At 47.7% G+C, this 20,348-nt stretch overlaps 2 protein-coding genes and 1 non-coding gene across 5 annotated transcripts in view; 2 read left to right on the top strand and 1 right to left on the bottom strand.

Annotated features, from left to right (window-relative positions):
• Positions 1 to 232, bottom strand: part of LOC139673294 (USP6 N-terminal-like protein) — an 81,642-nt gene extending 81,410 nt beyond the window's left edge. The window contains exon 1 of one of the 3 annotated variants that reach the window (XM_071558709.1): positions 150 to 232. The gene's annotated coding sequence lies outside the window, so the exon portion shown is untranslated. The remainder of the gene's footprint in view (positions 1 to 149) is intronic. The other 2 variants (XM_071558711.1, XM_071558710.1) reach the window with 2 other exon arrangements.
• Positions 233 to 325: 93 nt separating this feature from the next.
• TRNAA-AGC (transfer RNA alanine (anticodon AGC)) lies at positions 326 to 398 on the top strand. Its single transcript has one exon. It is a non-coding gene; the product is annotated as a tRNA-Ala (tRNA).
• A 6,638-nt stretch (positions 399 to 7,036) lies between these two features.
• RNH1 (ribonuclease/angiogenin inhibitor 1) lies at positions 7,037 to 19,584 on the top strand. The gene is given in 11 exon segments (XM_071558708.1): positions 7,037 to 7,415; positions 7,418 to 7,477; positions 9,068 to 9,173; positions 10,753 to 10,923; positions 12,525 to 12,695; positions 13,345 to 13,515; positions 14,290 to 14,460; positions 14,948 to 15,118; positions 16,067 to 16,237; positions 17,463 to 17,633; positions 18,027 to 19,584. Coding segments are annotated over 11 exon segments (1,530 nt in total). The 5' UTR covers positions 7,037 to 7,336; the 3' UTR covers positions 18,115 to 19,584.
• Positions 19,585 to 20,348: the final 764 nt, after the last annotated feature.

The raw sequence follows: 20,348 nt of genomic DNA, 5'->3' as shown, positions 1-20,348 counted from the left end.
GGACCCTCCCCGCAGCCCGCCCGGCGCACAGCGCGGTGCATCCCGCCCCCCGCACACACCGCCCTGCACAGCGCCCCCAACACACGGCCCCTCGCAGCCCCCCAGCATCCCATTCCCGCTCCCATTCCCGTTCCCGCTCCGGGTCTCACCGCAGGGCGCATCCTCCTGCCCCGTCGCGCGCCCAGCCCGGCCCGCCGCGCGCCCAGCCCCGGCTGACGCGCTCCTGCGCAAGCGCAGTGGGAGCCCCAACTGGGAAGTGTGCGGGCAGCGGTGGCGTCTCGCGAGACGAGAATATGTGCGCCCCGGGAGAGTGCTTGGGCAGGCCGGGGAATTAGCTCAAATGGTAGAGCGCTCGCTTAGCATGCGAGAGGTAGCGGGATCGATGCCCGCATTCTCCAGTGCTTTTGTTCCCATCCGCTGCCAAGGCCACCTCCCATTCCTTCGCAACGCTACACAAGGGCATAACTGATTGCGCTTTTTATAATTTCCTTACATTCTTATTTGCTTTCTTGACGTACATAAAGATCACAGAATATGCTGAGGCAGAAGGGACCCACACGGATCATTCTGGACCCTGAACAGCCCATGTGCCCAAGAGTACCATCCAAATGCTTTTTTGAACTCAGTCAGGCTTGGTGCTGTGATCACTTCCCTGCAGGGCTTGTTCCAGTGCCCAACCACCATGAATGAAGAACCTTTTCCTAATATCCAACCTGAACCTCCACTGACACAACTTCAGACCATTCCCTGAGGTCCTGTCACTGGTCACCACAGGGAAGAGATCAGTGCCTGCCCCTCCTCTTTCTCTCACCAGGAAGTTGTAACTGCCATGAGGCCTCCGCTCAGTCTCCTCCAGGCTAAAATCAGACCAAATGACCGCAGCTGCTCCTCCTATGGCTACAAAGACACATTTGCTTATCCTATGTATAAGGCAAGCAGAGTGCTGTGTATTCCTGGCACTTTGAGGGGGCCTTCTGCTTTCTGATTTGATATTGGACGAGGCCAGCAGCAGGGAGCAGCTCCCCACTGCCTCTGGTGCTCCCCCCGCAGCTCTGGCCCCAGCCTTCTCCTGCTCATCCCACCCAGGAACAGGAGAATCTCAGAGATCCCATCTCCTGGCAGCCTCCAGTAGAGCTGAAACACTTGTTTGCCTTTAGGAAATTTGAGAGGAAAACAAAACACCTCTAGGAGTCATTGATGTTGATGACATTTAGTGGAAAAAAAAGGCATGGTGTTGCCCATTGCATTTATCCAGGTGCAAAATCCATGAAAATAATTTCTTCACATTCTGCTCCTATTCTATTGCAACAAGCCACAAGGAATAACTGAAGGCTTTAAAGAGAAAGAGTTTTTAGAAACTGAAGGTGTATCATGCAAAACCCCCAATCCCACAGGATTACACTTTGTTGGCATTTCTATCCCAGTCACTAGCTAACTTGGAAACCAAAGGTGGAAAATTATTCTGCACACTTTCTTGGGTTACATGCACAAGGAAATGACCTTTCTGGCAAATTTCAATGACAAAGACTGGAATTCAGCTTTCAAGCTGCTCACAGGCCCCGGCCAACAAATGAGGAAACTGTAGAACATCTGACCCCAAAACCTTTGCAATGAATTAATTCACAATTAAATCCCAATAGTTCAAAGAAGAACAGGATTGAAGAGAGGGTGAAATGGTTTTTTTTAGAGCACAAGTCTTATGTCTTATGGGGAGCAACTGAAGGAATTGGAGTTATTTATCCTGAAGAAGAGAATGCTCAGGGGAGACCTTATCACTCTCTACAACTACTTGAAAGGGGTTGTAGTGAGGTGAGGTCCGGTCTCTTGTTTGAGGTAACAAATGATAGGATGAGAGAAAGTGGCTTCAAGTTGTGCCAGGGGAGGTTTCAACTGGATATTAGGAAACTTCTTCACTGAAAGGGTGGTCAGGCATTGGAACAAGCTGCCAGGGAAGTGTTGGAATCACCACCCAAAAGGCATGTGGATGTGGCACTTTCAGATATGGTTTGTGCTGTTCAGTTAATGTTTGAATGATGATCTTGGCGCTCTATTCCAACTTAAAGGACGCTATGATTCAAAGTGATTTTTTGGCACAAATAACCACAAATTCTCATGGGTAGTCTCATGGAGATTAAAGAGAAATGTCTCCAATGGCAGAGGACATCTACCATTCCTTTCCACAAAATTACAATAGTAACATGCAAATTGAAGTCTGAAAAACAAACAAGTGTATGGCTGTTTGGGTTTTTTTACCTTGAAGACTTCACTCTTGCCTTTTAAAGCTGGTTTAAGCTCGGACTTCTGACTCCATAAAAGCTCATGAAATAACTAGCTGTCACTACAGTGGTCCTCAAAGTTTCAACAAACAATTTGAGTCTTCCTCTGCAGCAGGATTTAACAGCAAAGTGAAATCTATCACAGTCTCCCATTTCATCAGCTGCTACACAGCTAGCATGAAAAGACTGTGTTGTGAAATACATTTGTGTCTGTTGTCTGGTCCTCTCATTTTCCCCTCTAGCTTTGGCCTCATCTCAACCTTCAACCCCTGCAGTACTTTAGTGACCACGGACATCCTCGATGTGATGGAAAACCAGTGGACCATAAGTCCAGTCAAATTGATGCTGCATCGCCCTCTGCAGACTGGCAGGCAACAATTGCCATGGGCTGAGGCAGAAGATGCAGAAAAGCAGCGATGTGAGAAAAATTTCTCTGACTGTGCCTCTTCTGCAGGTCAGTGCAGTGCAGTGGTTGATGAACAAATCTGGAAAGCTCCATTTTCTTGGGGCTCCATTTTCACTGGGCTCACAGTGAAAGACTGTATCCAGAGGGATAAATTATTAGCTACATACAGCACTATTTCATTATAATGCTCCCCGCTCCCCCAAAAGCAAAACCAGCGTGAAATGGAGAGACCAGCTTTCCTTTTAAAAGAATAGGGTGACCACATGAGAACAGCAAAAATTTCCTCCCTAATGGTTTTCTTGTGGGAATCTGTAATGAGCTGCCAGCATGGAACATTCATATGAGTGCATGCACACATGCAAGACAGGGAGAGCGTTTGCCAGTATTTGATCAGAAACTCAAAGCTTGCTCAGCCATATTGTAGCTCCCAGCCTATTGCTACCAGCATCTGTTTATTGACCTTTTTTATTCTTAATTGCCCCTGAGACATCAGTTAAGCCAGTGTCAGGTTCTCTTGCTTCACAGATGCTTAATCAGCCTCCTGGCTCTTTAAGAGTGACTCAAGTTTTGCATTTCATCACCCAACAAATCCTTAATTCAAGTTCACACACAAGCTCAAGGAACAAATGGCTTCCCGGAATTGATCAAGTAGGAGTTAAAACAAGTCTCAGTGCAACAAATGGAGCTGGGAACATGCTTGAGAATCGCTGTTTTGATCACCATGGCTAAATTTATGTAATGAATTTACTGGTAGGGATGGCATAGTCAAGTTAGCAAAAGATCTGTCACTACTCTAACAATTTTATATTGTATTTAATTACAATTAAGTATATACACAGAGGCATCATGAGAGCAGAGAGAATGGAACGGGAAGCTGCTAGAGGGGCAAAAGGCAAAGCTTTCAACTTACACTAAGGGCCTTAATTTAAGTATTCTTTTGTAAGTTAGGGTTATGTGCATAAATTTAGTTTTTTAAAAAAGGCATTTTAAATGCAGAAATACATCTCAGCTTCCTCAGATCCCACAGCACAAGACTTACAGCAGGGCCAAGATGGACATCACTGTGCTCTACCTCCCTGCTACAAAGGCTGAAGGAATGGGAAAGCCTAAAAAAAGGGAAGATAAATTTGAGTGGACTCAAAATGGACATGGAGAAATGGTGATAAAGAAAGGAACACAGGGCAGATGTACCCATCAGACTCCCCAAGAAATCAGACCTCAGTCTGTACAAACAATAAAATGGATATACCTTCCACATAGGAGTATTCCACTGTTTCTGTGGCAAGACACATACATGTATTTCTCACTGGTGGTTGCTGTTGACTTTCTCAGCCCCATTTTACATCATTTCCTCTGGACTTATGTGTACCTTGGTGAGTAGGACAGCCTAGTCCTACTTGCTGGGGAAAGGGCAATAGATTTGTTCTGAGATACCTTTTGTTGTCCTCACAGTGAGGGCAGCCAAAGAGATGGCAGGGAGATACAAGCTGATAACATTTTGGCATGTCTCTTCAGCTGGTAAATCTAATATTCTACCAGCACAGACCAGTGTGTATTGGGTGCTTTGTCCAGGGTAGGAGGTCTACAGAAGATCCACGTGATTCAAAGCTCTCTGAAACCTCTAACAAACACTGGACTTTGTCCTTTAGAGACTCCTGATGTGTGCAGTGGAGCAAGACTGAAGAGTAGAGATGCCAGCAGTGGTTGGATAGGAAATGAGACCTTTCCTGTTCAGCTGAATGACAGGCATTTGATTTCAGATTGCCTGCTGGATGGTGCAACCTCTTGCCAGTGTTCATTTTTCTTAACACTAGTGGTCTTCCTAAGAACCTCATGCCAACACAGAGACTTCCTTCACCAGCCAGAGCATCTCACCCATCTGCCTGCCAGGGAGCATTCTAGCAAGCACTGAAGCCAGAAGCTTGTGCCATCTCCAAGTCTCTGCCTGTGTTTTAGCAGGTTTCAGGTCAGACCCAGAAGCACAAGAACTGTTCTAGCAAACTCTTTGCATAGACAAGCGTGTTTTTCCAGAGAGGGAATGGGGAAAAGGTGCACTCTCTGGCATTCCACTCTCTTCTGGGCACTAAGGAAGGTGGGTTTTAGCTCTTTGAACTCTTCTGGTTGTCAGTTCCCACTTCCTTCAGATGAAGGATAACAAAAGTAACTAGGGGGAAAACCTTTAATGCTTCCCCTGGGGCTCAGCAAAGGCTCTGCTTCCCAGCCTGCACCACCATAACTCTGTCAGCATCAGCAGCTGCAGGAGGGAAAATTGCAGCTGGCCTTCTGCTGCTGGCTCATTTGCACTATTGAAACATTAATTCATCTTCACACCATGTAGGATTGGGGAAGAAATCAGGTTACTTCAACCTGCAATTAGCATGTGATGCAGCTTGAGTGATGGCAGGGTATTCCTTGGGAGGGGAAGAGTCAGTAGGAATTTGGAGAAGGAGGTGTAGGAATTGGGTTCATGCTTGCTGCTAAGAGGCAGTTTTAGGGAGGCATGACCAGGGCTGTTCTCTAGGGATCCTTTCAAGCAGTGTGATCATCCAACTTGTGCAGAAGCAGGGAGCTGCCCATGCCCCAGGCCCTGCTGGGAGGTGGGATGAATAACCCACAGGTGAGGGGACAGGTAGGCAGTAATATGCTCAACATCACTTCTCAGTCAGGTGGGACAGGGCTTGCTTGGGGCATGGAGAAAGTATGCAAACTCCAGCATCTCTATCCACACTTTAACAGTGTAGTGGCCTTATTTTCAGATGGATCCTTCAATGCACTAAACCATGGCAAGTGGTTACACAATCCTGTGTAAGAAGTTAAAGCCACCTCTGTCATATGTTTGCATCGTCACTAAGCCAGACACAATCGCATGCAGAGTACTTGCTCTGCGAGCCTTTGAAGAGCTGCCACGGGAGAGAAAAAGCCGTCAGAGCCCAAAACTGCTTTCCTCCCTCTAGCAGGCACCATGTGTACGACAGCAGAGGTTGCGTGGTAACGACAGCAGGAAGGCGCCGGCTCTGCCCTCCTCGCTCCCCGCACCGAACCGAGGAGAGCAAGGTACGTATCAGCGGCAAAATCAGGCTCTGAAACTTCCTAAACTTTTCCTTCTGCTTACTGGGGAGCAACACATAACCATGTTAAAGCCGTCCTTTGTAGGCAACAGCTGGTTGTGCTTAGTTGAACTGTTGTATGAGCCAGGGGCATGGGAACAGGGTTTGTAGGAAGAAAAATCTCGGGGAGATGCTGAAATTTGGGGGGGAAGAGAGGAAAGGAGGCAAGTCAGTATGTTGCCTAGAGCTTCTCAGCACTTCAAAACCTTTTTTTGCCCTGTCTCGTGAAAATCTGAATGAGCTTTTACTGGGGCTAAAAGTACTGGGAGACAATAGGGAAACAGGGAGTAGCCGGCAGTCGGAGGGGAAAGCGAGCCGAGTGATGACGAATGTCTCCCATCCCTGACCAAGCGCTGGCACCCTTGCCCCGCCAGCGGACGGGTGTGCGGGCAGCCGCTGGTCGCTGGCGTCGGGAAAAAGCCAGGGAGGGGACAGTCATGGCAGCGGCAGAAGTCTGACGCGCCCGTCCTCCATTGCTGTCACGGCTTCGTTCCGAACAGCTTAGAGCGAAGCCTTTGTTGCCAGAGAGGTGCAGCTCGTCTGCTTGGCAAGTATTCCGCTAATGAGAGAGACAGATGTGAGAAAAGATGCGTCATGGATAGGACTGGTGACAGGGATGGAGAGCGGGGACATCCCAAGCCCTCCAAGCTGGGCCCCCGTGCAGAGCTGCCTGGCAAGCTGGAAGTCAGGGACACCACTGAGGAATGGATATTTTTGTTGTTCCCACTTCAAACAGTTCCCGGTTTTGTTTTCCCCGGGGAAGTACAAGAGGGGGGTCCTGTCTCCCCTGGCCAAGAGGTTGTCATGATGCCTCTCCCCTGGGTGATGCATCCCCATTGTCCCCCAGGTCCCACCATGGTGGGAAGGTTCCCCTCCCAGCCAGCTGGGACACCACCTCATTTTTACTCCCATCCCTTGTGCAAACCCTCACTATAGGGATTTCTCCTGCTCCTGTTCTCCTGACTTGTTTCCTGTATTCCAGTGCTCCTGGTCGAAATGGGAGTGGGGAGATTGGGGTGGATGGGAAAAAGGGGCAACAGGGGATGGGAGTAGAAGAAAAGCAAGGAAAAGAGGAGGAAAATAGGAAAGTTGGCGGGAAGATGAAAAAGAGAAGAAATAGGGTAAGAGGAGGGATAGCAGAAAAAAAGGAGGGCAGAATAGCGGAAAAGAAACAAAAGAGGGAATGGCTAAAGAAGGAAAAAGGAGTAAAAGGGAAAAGAGGGAAGTGGGAAGAGTACATGGGAAGGAAGGAAGGAAATGGGGGAAGAGGGAAAAGAGGGCAGGGGAAGCACAGAAAAGAAAGAAGAAAGTGGAAGGTAAGAAGGGAAAAAGAGAAAAAAGAAGGGAGGAAAACAAAAAAGAGGGAAGGAAGAAGATATGAAGGAAACAAAGGAGACTGAAGGGGGAAAGAAAGAAGCAAAAAGGGAAAGGGGGAAAAGAAGGGAGAAGTCAGAAAAAAATGAAGAAAAGAGAAAGATAAGAAAGGGGAAAGCGAGGGGAAAGGGCAATAATGTTAGAGAGGGTAGGAAAACAAGGAGAGGGGGGAAATGAACGGAAAAGAGGAAGAAAAAGGGAGAGAAAGAAGAAAACGGAAAACCAGGGAGGAGGGACAGACCCTGCCCCTCCCGTCGCTCTGCGTGGCGGGGCTGGGGCGGAGCCGGCGGCAGCTGCGCGGTGGCGGCGCCGAGGTGGGAGCTGCGGGGAGCGGGGCCGGGGGGGCTGGGGCGGAGGGAGGGTGGGAAGGAAGGAAGGAAGGCTGGAAGGCAGGCTGGCTGCGGGAGTTATCGCTGCCCGCGGTGCGGGAAGCGGCGGGACTGTGGGGTTACGGGCACGGGCGGGTGCCGGGCAGGGGCAGCGGCGATGGCGGGGGTGCCCGCGGAGCGGGACCGGCCGTGGCTCGGGACCCCGGTACGAGATCTCCCCATGGCTCGCAGGAAGGTGGCAGAGCTCAAGGGGGTCGGGAGAGAACCCCTTTTCGGTCCGGGGGCGGAACTGGCGAAGTGCCGCGGGGAGGGCTGTGAGCGTCCCCTCGCGTGTGGCTGCGCTGGCATCGCCCCGCGGCGCGTGGGCGGCGGTGCCACCCCCGGGCCGTGCGCGGCATTCCCGGCAGCGCGCGCGGTGGGAAGGGCAGAGGCCCAGCACGGCCATGAGCTCACGATCCCGCTGGCCCCGGTCCCGGTCCCGCCGCGCTGCCCGAGCGCCGCCCCGTGTGCGTGCGGGGTTCGCCGCGGACGGGGCCTGGAGGGAGGGAAGGAGCTCTGATGCTGAGCTCGCCTCGGCGAAAAGCTACTTTGGGATACCCGCGATGTTACGGCGGCAGGAGGTGACTGGAATGCAGGAAGGCGGTGGTTAACTGCAGTTCGCATTCCGATGTGATAGCTCAGGGGATTATTTCTTTTACAAATGGCCTGTAGTCTGAGTCATGTTGGCCAAACCAGGAGGCCAGGGCTGCATTTAGTCACCTACTGCAGAGCTGCTTTCAACCCCATCCATCGCAGACTAATCCTAGAGCTCAGCTACTGGCCTTGGCATGTTTTGTGCACTTTTATCTGGAGCTGCTCTGCAAGGGGCTGTGTTTACATCAATTCATAAATGCTGTTTTGTTACGCAGTGAAAAACTTTCTGCTTACAAGCTTCCTTGTACTTGGACTTGCCTGTCCAAAGTGACCTTTCAAACCTTGGAATCAAGTCATGGAGGAACGCTTCTCCCGTCCAACCTAGGTTCCACTGCTCACATACAGACACACGGCCAGCAGGATTTTTAATTTGAGCCCAGGCAGTTCTCGTGATGACCTTTCTCAGAGACCCTAATTCTCTCAAAAATACCCCAGTTTTAATTATAGCTTGATGTTCCAGAGTTGGTTGTGTACACCATGCTGGTAGAACTTGGCATCTCTGTGGCTCCGCAGTGTGATAGTGAGTAATACCAGTGCCTCTGAAAAGGTCATTCTGGTTAAGCTCCCTTGGAGAGGGAAGGGGAGCATCCTAGTCTTGCACAAGCAGCTTTCAGATAACAGGATCTTGCCATATCTCTCCAGGATTCCTGTGCTTTTTTTCCTCATGGAGAAATGGCCTTGATGAATCCCAAACAACACTATTCCAACTCTGCTGGCTTATACTGGTGCTTGCAGTGGACTAGTGTTGGAAAAACATAATCTGTCCCCTTTGCACAGTGGCACAGCTCTCATAGCTGAGAGCTGGGGGGATTAAAGAACATTGTTGTTTCTCAGTCAATTAGAAAACAAAGTGAGTTTGTTTTATTTTGTTTTAATTTTCAGGTCTTATCTCAACTGTCAAAATGGAGCTTGACATCCAGTGTGAGGAGATGAGCCCGTCTAGATGGGCTGAACTTCTGACCACAATGAAATCCTGCAAAACCATCAGGTAGTAACTAGTTGTGCATCATCTCTTCTGAGTAAGAACTGTTGCATTTCTCTCCCGTGCTTTTCACCTTCGGAACTGTTTGACACAGGACTTAGAAACTGCATTGCACAGCAACAGGAATGGTTCTACCTGTTTTTATCCAGAAAGTAAATTTGAATTAATATAAAATTTTCCAACTGCAAATAAACATCCTTTGTTATGAAGCAATGTTGCCCTGGTTCTGTGGTGTGCCATAGAGCTTTGCTAGCTAATATGATTATCTAAATATTTGATCACCATTTTGGTTATTGTTTTTCTACCTCAAGAGAGGGAAAACATCTCCCTGTGCTCATTAGGCTGCACACTTAGATCCTGTCAAGTAACTTTTGCTTAATAGTCACACACAAGAGACATGCTTTTAATTCTTCACTTGACCTTCAAAAGTACCAGCCTTACTTGATGAGCAAACAACATGAGGCAACCATCTCCTCAGGTGTAAATTGTAGGACTGGGTGCAGAAGAGTTACTCTTGCAATCTTTTACCTTTGCTAGTTGGGAATTCACACCCCACAGGTTGGCATCATCTTGCTCAGGCTGGAGAGGATGGGTGGCATCATGCCAGCAGTGCCTCAGAGGACATCAGCCAGGCTGAAGGTGACTTGCTTTTCTTTTGCAAAAGAGCTTTCTGCAGTCAAGCTTCATGGGCCTGGCCTTGACTTCCCAAGGCGTGCCTTAGGTGGCAAAAGGCAGTGGGATGGTTGTCTCTTAGGCAAAGGCTGGGATGCTCCAGAGACAGTGGTTGCGAGTGACTGCAGCAGGGATTGTTCATCAGTGTGGAACACAGTCCCATTGGGAATCATCTTACCAGAAGGGGGGGAGGGAGAAACACAGTGGAGCCTCAGTTTTCATACTGTTGTCTAAGAAGTGACCAGACAACTTTTGGCAGTCCTGGCTGTGGCTGTGCCTGGGGCTGTAGGGTTCTTCATGACACCCTCCTTTTGCCCCATGTCTTTTCCACCTCCCTCTATGCCTCCTTGCCTGTCCTGGACTCCTGATCCTTTCCTTGGCACTCCTTTCAATTCAGTTGACCCCTATCAATTTAGCAACAACTAGAAAAATGCTGATATCCAGTGGGAGAAGCTGCTGCCGTACTACAAACTCACTGTTTGTGTGCTGAGATTTCTGCTGGAGGAAGATGATGCAAACCAGCATGACTCACCTACAGGAGACCAAACCGCTGATGGGTGTCTGGGGCTGGCTAAAGATCCAGCTTGCCTGTTCTCAGTGCAGAACCAGTCTGACAGCCTGTAAGCTGCCTCTGGTTAGCCATGGCTTCAAATGAAGGCACTTCCTCCAGCTGAAGGGGGATGATTTGTGCCCTTTCTGTGCAGCACAGAGGAGGACTGAGGCTTGGGGAACTGTCACCCAGCCCATCCTGTACTGCAGCTGTGCAGAGAGCACATCTTACTCATACTTACAGAGGCATCCCAGGAACTGCAGAGGACTAAATTGCCCACTTTGCTTTCACAAGGAATACTCCAGCCAGGGAGAACAGAGCAGCTCTAGGGACTAAAATGCTCCTTCTCTCCTTGTCTTTCAGACTTGATGACTGTAATCTTTCCAGCAGTAACTGTAAGGATCTCTCTTCCATCATCAATACAAATCCATCCCTCACAGAGCTGAAGCTGAACAACAATGAGCTGGGAGATGCAGGCGTTGAATACCTCTGTAAAGGGTTGCTGATGCCAAGCTGTAGCCTACAGAAGTTATGGTAAAGCCCCCTTTTGTCTTGCTCTAACATGCTGTTGTGAATGAGTGTTGTAAGGTCACTTAAGGAATGACTGGCAAAGGTATTGGCAAAATCTGGTTTAATATGACATCAAAAGCATGACAAAGTTCATTGGTGAGGTTCACTCGACTGCTTAATAGATGATTAAAGCACACAGAGAAAAAGCAAACAAAAATCTAAAATCAATCAATCTAAAAACAATGTCAACTCAAAAATTGTCTGTGTGGAGGCTGGGATGGGAGGAAGGGTAAGGGTAGGAAAGGGTAAATAAAGAAGATTTTCCTAGTGAGTCACAAGGTTCAGAAAAGACCCCCTTGGTATCCTGAGCCCCAGACCTGACCAACAGTTTAAGACTAAAGGTTTTAACAGCACTTAACAGTGCTTAATCAATAGCTTAAATTAAACAATATAACAAAGGATTTGTACAGAATTTACTGTAGCACAACAGTTACCTCACAGGCCTAACTTACTTACAAATCTAAAGTACTTAAGCATCTAGGAGCGCAGCATTCATAGTACATTTGCTATTGCATATTCACACCTGCACACACACAGACCTAAAGAAGTATGTACAAGGTATTGCACCTGTGAAAAATTCCCCTCGATGTAGTGAAGTATTAATGTTGCATGCCTTTACATCTTCTCAGTGGGTGAAGGGTTGAGCCTTGAGGAGTGGAGGGTGTCAGCCCAGGGTCCCTTGTTCAGTGATCCTCCAAGTGTAGCAAACTTGAGAGTTGCCGGCTCTGAGGGGCCCCACTCTGGTCGCAGCCCAGTGTGGTCCAGGAGAGCTCAAAAGGTCTTGCTTTCGATCACTGTTTTTAGGGTTGCAAGAGAGTGGGCTTCAGTCATAACAATTTTTTATCCTGGTTGGTAATTTTCTTTGAAACTTCCATAAGCAAAATATTATTCCACTTGGGTTGTTATTCCGACAAGAAAAGTCAGTTTCCAAGGCCATTCATTAAAAAAACAGGAGCTCATTAGGCAGTATTAGTTCCTGGGGACAGTGCTTTTTTATAAACTCAAGAGGACCTTAGCCTAGGTGCTGTTCATCAAGGCTGAGGCCTAATGAGCATTTCTCAGATCACAGTGTGGCCCATGGAAGGGAGGGGATGCACCACTGTATGTGCTCTGGTGAAGTCATGAGGCAGACTAGTATGTGGTGGTAGTAAGAGGCATGACAATGCATTTCAGTAATTATGTGGGTCAGATGGCTGGAAACCCCCAGCAGTTTGAATTTAAGTGGTGTATTTATTGGATGAGTACAGATCATCAGTCTCTTTTCCTTTGTTTTCCAGCACAGAGGGAGGGACAGGTAGGTTTTCCCAGCCATGTGAAGGCTTTCTGGAGACTTTCTTTAGAAGAAGTTTGTTTTGGGAGCTATTATTCATGGTACAGCTATAATATGTTGACACACTTGTAAAACAGCAGCACTACCCTGGACATACCGCTTCCTGCAGGGTTGTCCACTGTCACTGCCATGGTGTCCTTTCCAAGCTCAAACCTTGGAAGATACACCTCTCTGAGAAAAGCCTCTATAATTGTGGGGTTGCACTTCCCTCACCCTGGTTGCTTTTCTCCTTCAGGCTGCAAAACTGCAATCTGACGAGTGCCAGCTGTGAGACTCTGCGCTCAGTCCTCAGTGCACAGCCGTCCCTGACAGAGCTGCACGTAGGTGACAACAGACTGGGAACTGCTGGAGTGAAGGTGCTGTGTCAAGGGATGATGAATCCCAGCTGTAAGCTGCAGAAGCTGCAGTAAGTAGTCACCAGGCTTTTTTGGTCATCAGACAGGCCATGCTTGTCTTTCCCTTGAGGCAATCAGGAGTTTTGTTGACAGATGTAGATTTCTTATTTTACCTGAAATTGTGTCATTATGGTGGGTTTGTAAGAGTTAGATGTCTCTTCCCATAGGCTTTGTTTAGGCCTCCTGACACAGTGGTGGCTGTAAATGCAGAACCTCTTAGGTGCTCAGGGAACATCAGGGTCTGCTGCACTTGGTCCTTGTCTTACAACTTAACAGGACCCAGGTCTATTTGCAGCCCCCAGCTCCTCCCAGGGAGGCCTGGTGGTAAGGCTGTGAGATGGGGCTGCAGTGTAGAGCTCAGCCAAGTGCTGCAAGGCAGCCTGTGCAGCGGTTTAATGAAGGACTAGTGTAAAAATTGGATGGGTAATTAGTCTTTCTAGGGTTCCCTGGGAGAATTTAAGAATTAATGCATCCTGAAATGTGCAGAGAGGTGCTGTTGAAACTTGCAGTTATTTCTGTCTTTATGCATTGCCCGGTCTCAACTCAAGCTGGCATCTTTTCTGCCCTGGCTAACACACACTTTGCCCACAGCTGATTTTGCAGGTAGTGAGACATGGCAAAGATGGTTGTTTTTTGCCTGGACTTCTTTTCTTCTTGCAGGCTGGAGTATTGTGAACTCACAGCTGATATTGTGGAAGCTCTCAATGCCGCTCTGCAAAGCAAGCCCACCCTGAAGGAACTCAGCCTGAGCAACAACACTCTGGGAGATACAGCTGTGAAGCAGCTGTGCCGAGGACTGGTGGAGGCAAGCTGCAACCTAGAGTTACTACAGTAAGGAAGAGCTGGTCATCTCTAACTGCAACTAGTCTTGCTGCTAGTCATGCCATCCATATGACAGGAAGAATTATTGTCAGGAAAGCTTGACATTTAGGCCAGAGTTTTTGCTGGCTCAGATTTATATGTCTGGAAACTGCACACTGATGTCTAGGGCTTCCAGTTTTGGAGTATTTGGTACCCCAATTTAAACCAGCCCTTACAAGGGGTGACTGTTCACCAGTGTTTTCGAGCAGAGGAACAATCACCCTCAATGACTCCAGTTCTTAACCTTGAATTACTACCCAGCTCACCATGCTTATTCAGAACCTTTTTTTGCTGCAAAACAGAGGTGTTGGATTTGGCCTCATATCTGGGGTAAAGCCCTTAAAGGCCTTTAGGGGAGAAGCATAATTCATTTTATCTAGACCCTGTGGTTCAACAGGGGTTGACTCAGCGGGGACTTGCTGTGTGATACAGTCAAAAGTTCCTCTTAAAAAGGATAATCAGTATAAAGATGGAGTTTGGCAAGAATGATCCTTGCTTTAATGGATATGAATAGGTAGATCAGGGAAAAAGTGCCCTGCAGCCTTATGCAGGAGCAATGTACTGCCTCACCTAGAGGCCATCTAGGACACCTGTAGCATCTGAGCCTTGCAGAATCTAGCAGGGCTGAGCTGAGTTGCACTGGTTTGCAGCAAGGAGGCAGCACATAGTCTGAACTGGGGATGTTTTGGTGTATTGAACACAGCAGGTCTGGAACAGCAACTACAACTGTGCTTTTTTATGCAGCCTGGAGAACTGTGGCATAACCAGCGATAGCTGTCGAGATATTAGTGCTGTTCTCAGTAACAAGTCATCACTAATGGATCTCTCTGTGGGGGACAACAAGATCGGGGACTCTGGCCTGGCTCTGCTGTGCCAAGGACTGATGCATCCTAACTGCAAAATCCAGAAGCTGTGGTAAGGGTGGGCAGAGGTTTCTTAAAGTACTTGTGCAGGCTCTGAGCTGTCAAGGTTGTGCTGCTGGTTTGCTCCTAAATGGAAAATTTCTGTACCCCCTGCCCTGCTGAAACAAGAATGTCTCAGCTGCAAATTAGTCCTCAAAACTGGGTGGAGGACACCATGAGCAAGCAGGGCCACACTGAGGTCACTTGGATCAGATTCTTGGAAGAGTGCAAATAGAAGTTTGCAGTGGCATTGTCTTGGCTTCTTGTTGAGTTATCTGTTTACTAGAATTGCATGTTTCTATTTTTTTATGTTAAGAACAGAGCTTTTGCTGCAACAATTGGGAAGTAAGAGGAAAGCTGTGTGGTATGCATGAATGGGTTTTGTAAAGGATAAAAGAAAATGAGACAATGTAACCTAAAATTCAGAATACTAAAATAGGATTCTCTTTTCTAATCCAGGTAATTCTTGGGAGAAAATAATGTTTTTTTCTTCCCTGCAGGTTATGGGACTGTGATCTCACAAGTGCTAGCTGTAAAGATCTCTCCAGACTCATCAGTACAAAAGAGACCCTCACAGAGATCAGTCTAATAGACAATAACCTGAGAGACTCAGGGATGGAAATGCTGTGTCAGGCGCTCAAGGATCCCAAATCTAAACTTCAGGAGCTATGGTGAGCTGCTGTCAAGTGTCACATATCCACTGCCTTCTTTGGAGGCCTCACTGAAGAAAGATAGAAGTGAAGTAATGCCCACCAGATTGATCCTCAGTAGCAGTTGATGCATAAACAACTCATGCTGGTTATTAAGGAAAGGATTTATACAGTTAAAGAGGGTTTTTGTAGACTTAGAGACTTAAAAGGGATTTGTATTTCTAGACCTGTAGACACTTTGAAGATCTGCCCTATAGTCCTATTATAAGCAAAAGGAGATCAAACATCACTTGCAGAGCTTCTAATATATTTTATCATGCAGCAAATGGCAGCTAAGGGACTTTTGAAGTTTGAAAGGCTTCATGTAATAGCAAAGTTAGTGCTGTGATCAGATATCTCAGGCTCTCCACTGGATCTAATCTCTCTCACTGATGAGCCAAAAGAAAGCTGTAGTGACATAAACAGTTCTCACTGTCCTCTCCTGTTGACTGTGTTACCTTTTAGGCTGGGGTGGTCTGGTGGCCTGGAGAGTAAATTTATTCTTTCACTTATAAATTGAACAAGCACAACACTTGAACTTTACTACATTGCAAATTCAGCTCCTGCCCCCAGATGGGTTCTTCCCCTACCCTGGTGGACTTGATGTCAATGAGGTGCTTCAGGAGTGCATGGTGGAGCCAAGAGTGACTATTAGAACAGCGTGCTTCGTCTTTGTTCCTGTGCTTTGTGGGCAGGTGCCTTTCCTAGGTACATGCTCTGAGGCAGACATCCCACATACAAAGAGTGGGAGAGGTCCTAGTTAGAAAGGATGGAGCAGATAGGGGTTGAGAGGAGTACAGTGATTATGGGAAGGCTCTGGTTTCCCCATTCCCACTGTCTGGGCTCCTGTTAAGCAAATGTAAAGAAGTGAACAGTGCCTGATGCTCTCTAAATCTCCCACCTAGATCTCATGTCACTTTTGCCTTGCAGGGTTAGGGAGTGTGGGCTCACGACTGCGTGCTGCAAGGCTGTCAGCTCCGCTCTCAGCACCAACAAACACTTGAAAGTACTGCACATGGGCGAGAACAAGTTGGAAGATGCAGGTGTTGAACTGCTGTGTGAAGGGCTACTACACCCCAACTGCAACATCCAGTCCTTATGGTAAGGTGCCCCTTCAGGAGTTGTCTTGTCTCTTGCTGTGTTACCCTTCCAACAGTGTGCAGAAAGAGGAAGATAATACCAAGTGTTAACATGGTATTTCATACAAACGAAACAAAAAAATAATTCATACCACAAGCTGATGTTTAATTAGGATCAAGTCAGTGGAAAGCCACAGCTGTTTCCATGTATCCTGTCACTCAGTGTCTTGAAAGTACAGGCTGACACCTGTGTGACAGTGTATTCATAGCTGTCCACAGGTGCTGTCCCAGGTGCAGAACTGAAAGTACATGGCACAGTGTACCTGGGACGAGGAGTGAGGAGGCTGGAGTGATCTTTGCTGTGGGAGCTGTACACTGCAGAGCTTCTGGTGCCTTTCTCCAAACTCATCTGCAGGGTGTCTCTTAGGTGGGACACTGAGATGGTGGAACTGCTGAGCCTGGATGTGGTGTGTTTATTCTCTTGCCTGCCAGGCACAGTGCAAAGCCTGCCTAAATTCACCTGTTGCCTCCTATTCCTGTAGCCCCTATGGGTGCCAGCAGAAGTGCTGGTCCAGCCTCACTGGTAGGAGCAGGAGGCCAGCTGGAGCATCACCTGTGGTGGGACTCGCCTTCTCCATCTGCCTATCCCTTCCCAGGTGGCACTGAGCTCTGTTTCCTGTGATGCTCAGAGCACCATACTTGTTTTGTCCATGCCATTTGACAGAAGCTGGAGGTGTGCTCCGATGCCTGAGTCTTACAGTGAGTGAGTTGAGCCAATGAGTCCTGGGAGGCATCAGTAAGACTAGAAGTCTCTCCCAGAAAAGTATGTTTGCTGACCAGTTAAAGCCACTTGGTCCTCACCTGAGAGGTCTCAGTTGCCCCTTTTAGAGAGAGTGCTGCAAGTCTGAAGTAATAGTAAAAGTTTAGAGATTATTTATGATCAGTTTAAACCAAAAAGAAGATGGTGCATGATGTTGAAGTTGGGAATATCTTTTATGGATTCCTTCTACCCCTGTAGCCATACATTGTTAAGCTTTAGGGAGGACTCTTAGGTGTTCAGCAGTCACCATGAAGGGCAGCTGTTTCTGTGCCAAGGCCATGGGCCAGCCCCTGCTGATATCACAGAGGTGTCAGCTTAACTGGGATCACTGGTCTGTGCTGGAAATGTCATGTGTGCTGCCTGAGCATGGGCTGGTGGTCCCTGGAGCTGTGGCTCACTGTGCTGGCCTCTCCCTCCCTCCCTGCAGGCTGGGTAACTGCGATCTGACGGCAGCCTGCTGTGCCACCCTCGCCACTGTCATGGCCACCAAGCAGTGCCTTACTGAGCTGGACCTGAGCTACAACCCTCTGGAAGACGAAGGCATCAGGAAGATCTGTGAAGCCTTGAGGAATCCCAGCTGCAACGTGCAGCAGTTAATGTGAGAAATGTTTGTGGCCCTGCTTGTGATCGCCCTGGCAGGTGGAGAACTCAGCAAACTGGGGGGCTGTGTAGAGGGAGCCATAAGCATCGTCTCTCTGGGAATTGCACCTGATGGAAATTGGTGGCCGGAGGGGATTCAAATGCCATCTGCACGTCCAAGTAATGTGACCACAGTGTCTTGATGTGCTTTGGTCAGTAGGCCCAAGAACAAGAAGAAGGTGGTGCTGGTGAGAGTAATAGGGCCTTGGGCTGTAAACCATGTTTTTTAGCTGTTAGGCCAGACAGTGAAACATAGATGGGCCCTTCCTGTTACATGACCTTGCCACTTGTGCATCTTTCCTTAACATGAGGATGCTCACTAAACTTTGTTTACTTTTTTCTTTTGGTGTAGTTTGTATGACATTCTGTGGAGTGCTGAAGTGGATGATGAACTGAGAGCCTTGGAAGACTCTAAGCCTGAAGTGAAGATCATTTCATGAGTGGTGACTGCCTGCAAAGCAATGTCAAACCAACATCCTCTTCTTAATCTGAACTTCTCATACCTGAAACTAATTAACTTAATAGAGAATTTTCTTGTACCAAAAGCATTTTTGGTTTCCCGGAGTGGGTGTCTGGGGAGCTGATCGACCTTCTGTTCATCTCTGGATTTACTAACTCTGAGGCTCATGAAAGCTGCAGCATCACTATCCTTGAAATAAACAATTACTGCCTTATAGAAGTGGGTCTCTAGCCTTTAGGAGCTCTTTAATCCTATAATCCCTTCTAACTAATTAGTTGGGCTTAAAGAGAGCTCATTTCCCAAGGCAAGAGAACTACCCACTGTATTGTTACTGGGTGGTGCTTTTGATAGGTCCCTGGAGAAGGCTCTCAAAAAACCTAAATGTTTTTTAATCTAAAATGGAGCTCTCCCCTGTCTTTCCTTAAAAGAGTTATTGGAAAGGCAGTGGTGGCCAAGGCACTAGAGAGAAAGAAATGAGCAGCTGTTCAGCTGTGTAATGTCAAAATTGTTGTCTTTTGAAAAGTGATTTTCCTACAAACAAAAGATGCTGTGTGCATTCTTTGCTAGTATGGGAAATGATTAAATGATTGATATGTTTGCTCTGGCAAAGAGTGGTTCTACAGGAACTTTATACTTAGTTTTTCTACTTATAAAATAAAATATATCTGTATATTTCTCCTTTAAGACCAATCTAATCACTTCTGGATTACAATACTACTAACACCTTGTTTTATTTGTTTGGTTTTGGTAAGTCTGTAGCTGAAACATGCCAGAAGATCTGAGTCAAGGCCTTAGGTAGACAACAAGTCTAGAAGACATTTCAGTTTTCAGGGGACATGGACTTAGTTTTCATGCCTAGTCAGAGTTTTAATAAACCCAAGGGAAAATGCATCTGTTGCATGCCTAAACACAAAAGAATGAACTTAGCTTTAAAAATGCAGAAAATGAACCTAGCATTGCCCTGGGATGGCCTTGCAGGAGAAATGCTGAAAGAAATCCATTCCCCAACATCTCTTTCTAGAGGGGTCACTTGGTGGTTCATTCACTTTCAAATCCTGCACAGGCACCCAGGTTCATAAAATCATAGAATATGCTGAGTTGAAAGGGACCCGTCAGGACCATTGGGTCCAACTCCAGACCCTGTGCAGGACACCTCAGGAATCACAGCATGTGCCTGAGAGCATCGTCTGGGCTTTGACTTCTGATGCTCATGCATTCATGCTGAAGAGGCTGTAACTGGCTTTTCTTTGACCTAAAAATACCTGAGCATAGTTTAAATAGCTTAATTTTTACTTCAGACAGGTGTGAAGGATAGGATTTTTTTTCTTCAAGGCATGTCTTGACACTGACCAAAATGCTAAAAAAACACTCTCTTTTGCTTTAGTCTTCTGCAGGAATAAAAACCCATTCTAAGGGGCTCATAAATAAACTTTTCAGTTCATGGACTTGGCATGCAGAGATACAAAGATTCATTTCAAGCTGAGGGAGAAGATGGGGCTGCAGAGGGGAAAGAGCTGTGTAGGGGGAGCCAGAAAAATTAAGCATCTGGTAGGGTGTAAAAACATTCTCTAAAAAGACACAGCAAATATTGGAAGTGGATTTCTGAGAGTACCTGGTGTGATGGATAGAAACAGGTGTCAGAAGGAGGCAGAGGTGCTCCTGGGCTGCTCCCAAAGCAGTTTGTGGTCTGTCAGGTTGAAGGTGAGATGTTTGCAGGCAAATCCTCCCTTGGCCCCATACAGTGTGCAGGATGGGCTAAGGACTGCGTCACCCAAAGCCAAATCAGAGCTGTACTAGCCCACGGCCAGCACCCAGGGTTTGACAGGACACATTCCCTGCAGTGTACCCTGTACTGGCTGCCAGGGGGGGCACTCTGCCCTCACTGCAGCACAGGGCACCGCGGTACTGCTGCAACGCCTGGAAAACGCCTCCTTCGCTGCAAGCAGAGGAGCACTGGGAAAGGCCTGCTGCCATGGCCCCTCTGCAAGAGTTCAGCCACTGACAGTGTGCTCCTACCTGGGGATAAGCCCCATGCCTGCCTTGGGTCCCACAGTAGTTTTGCATTTCCTCTAAGAACACAGAACTTGGAAAGCTCTGCAGCACATGCCACGTGTACAGCTTCAAGTTCCAGCAAGAAGAAAACCACAGGAACCATATTTTGCCACCTCATGAGCTTGGAGCATCTGAGGCCAGGGTAGCTCTGCAGAGCTCTGC

Source organism: Pithys albifrons, chromosome 6 (genome assembly GCF_047495875.1).
Source record: "Pithys albifrons albifrons isolate INPA30051 chromosome 6, PitAlb_v1, whole genome shotgun sequence".
NCBI lineage: Eukaryota > Metazoa > Chordata > Aves > Passeriformes > Thamnophilidae > Pithys > Pithys albifrons.
This window is presented reverse-complemented; position numbering and strand designations above follow the sequence as displayed.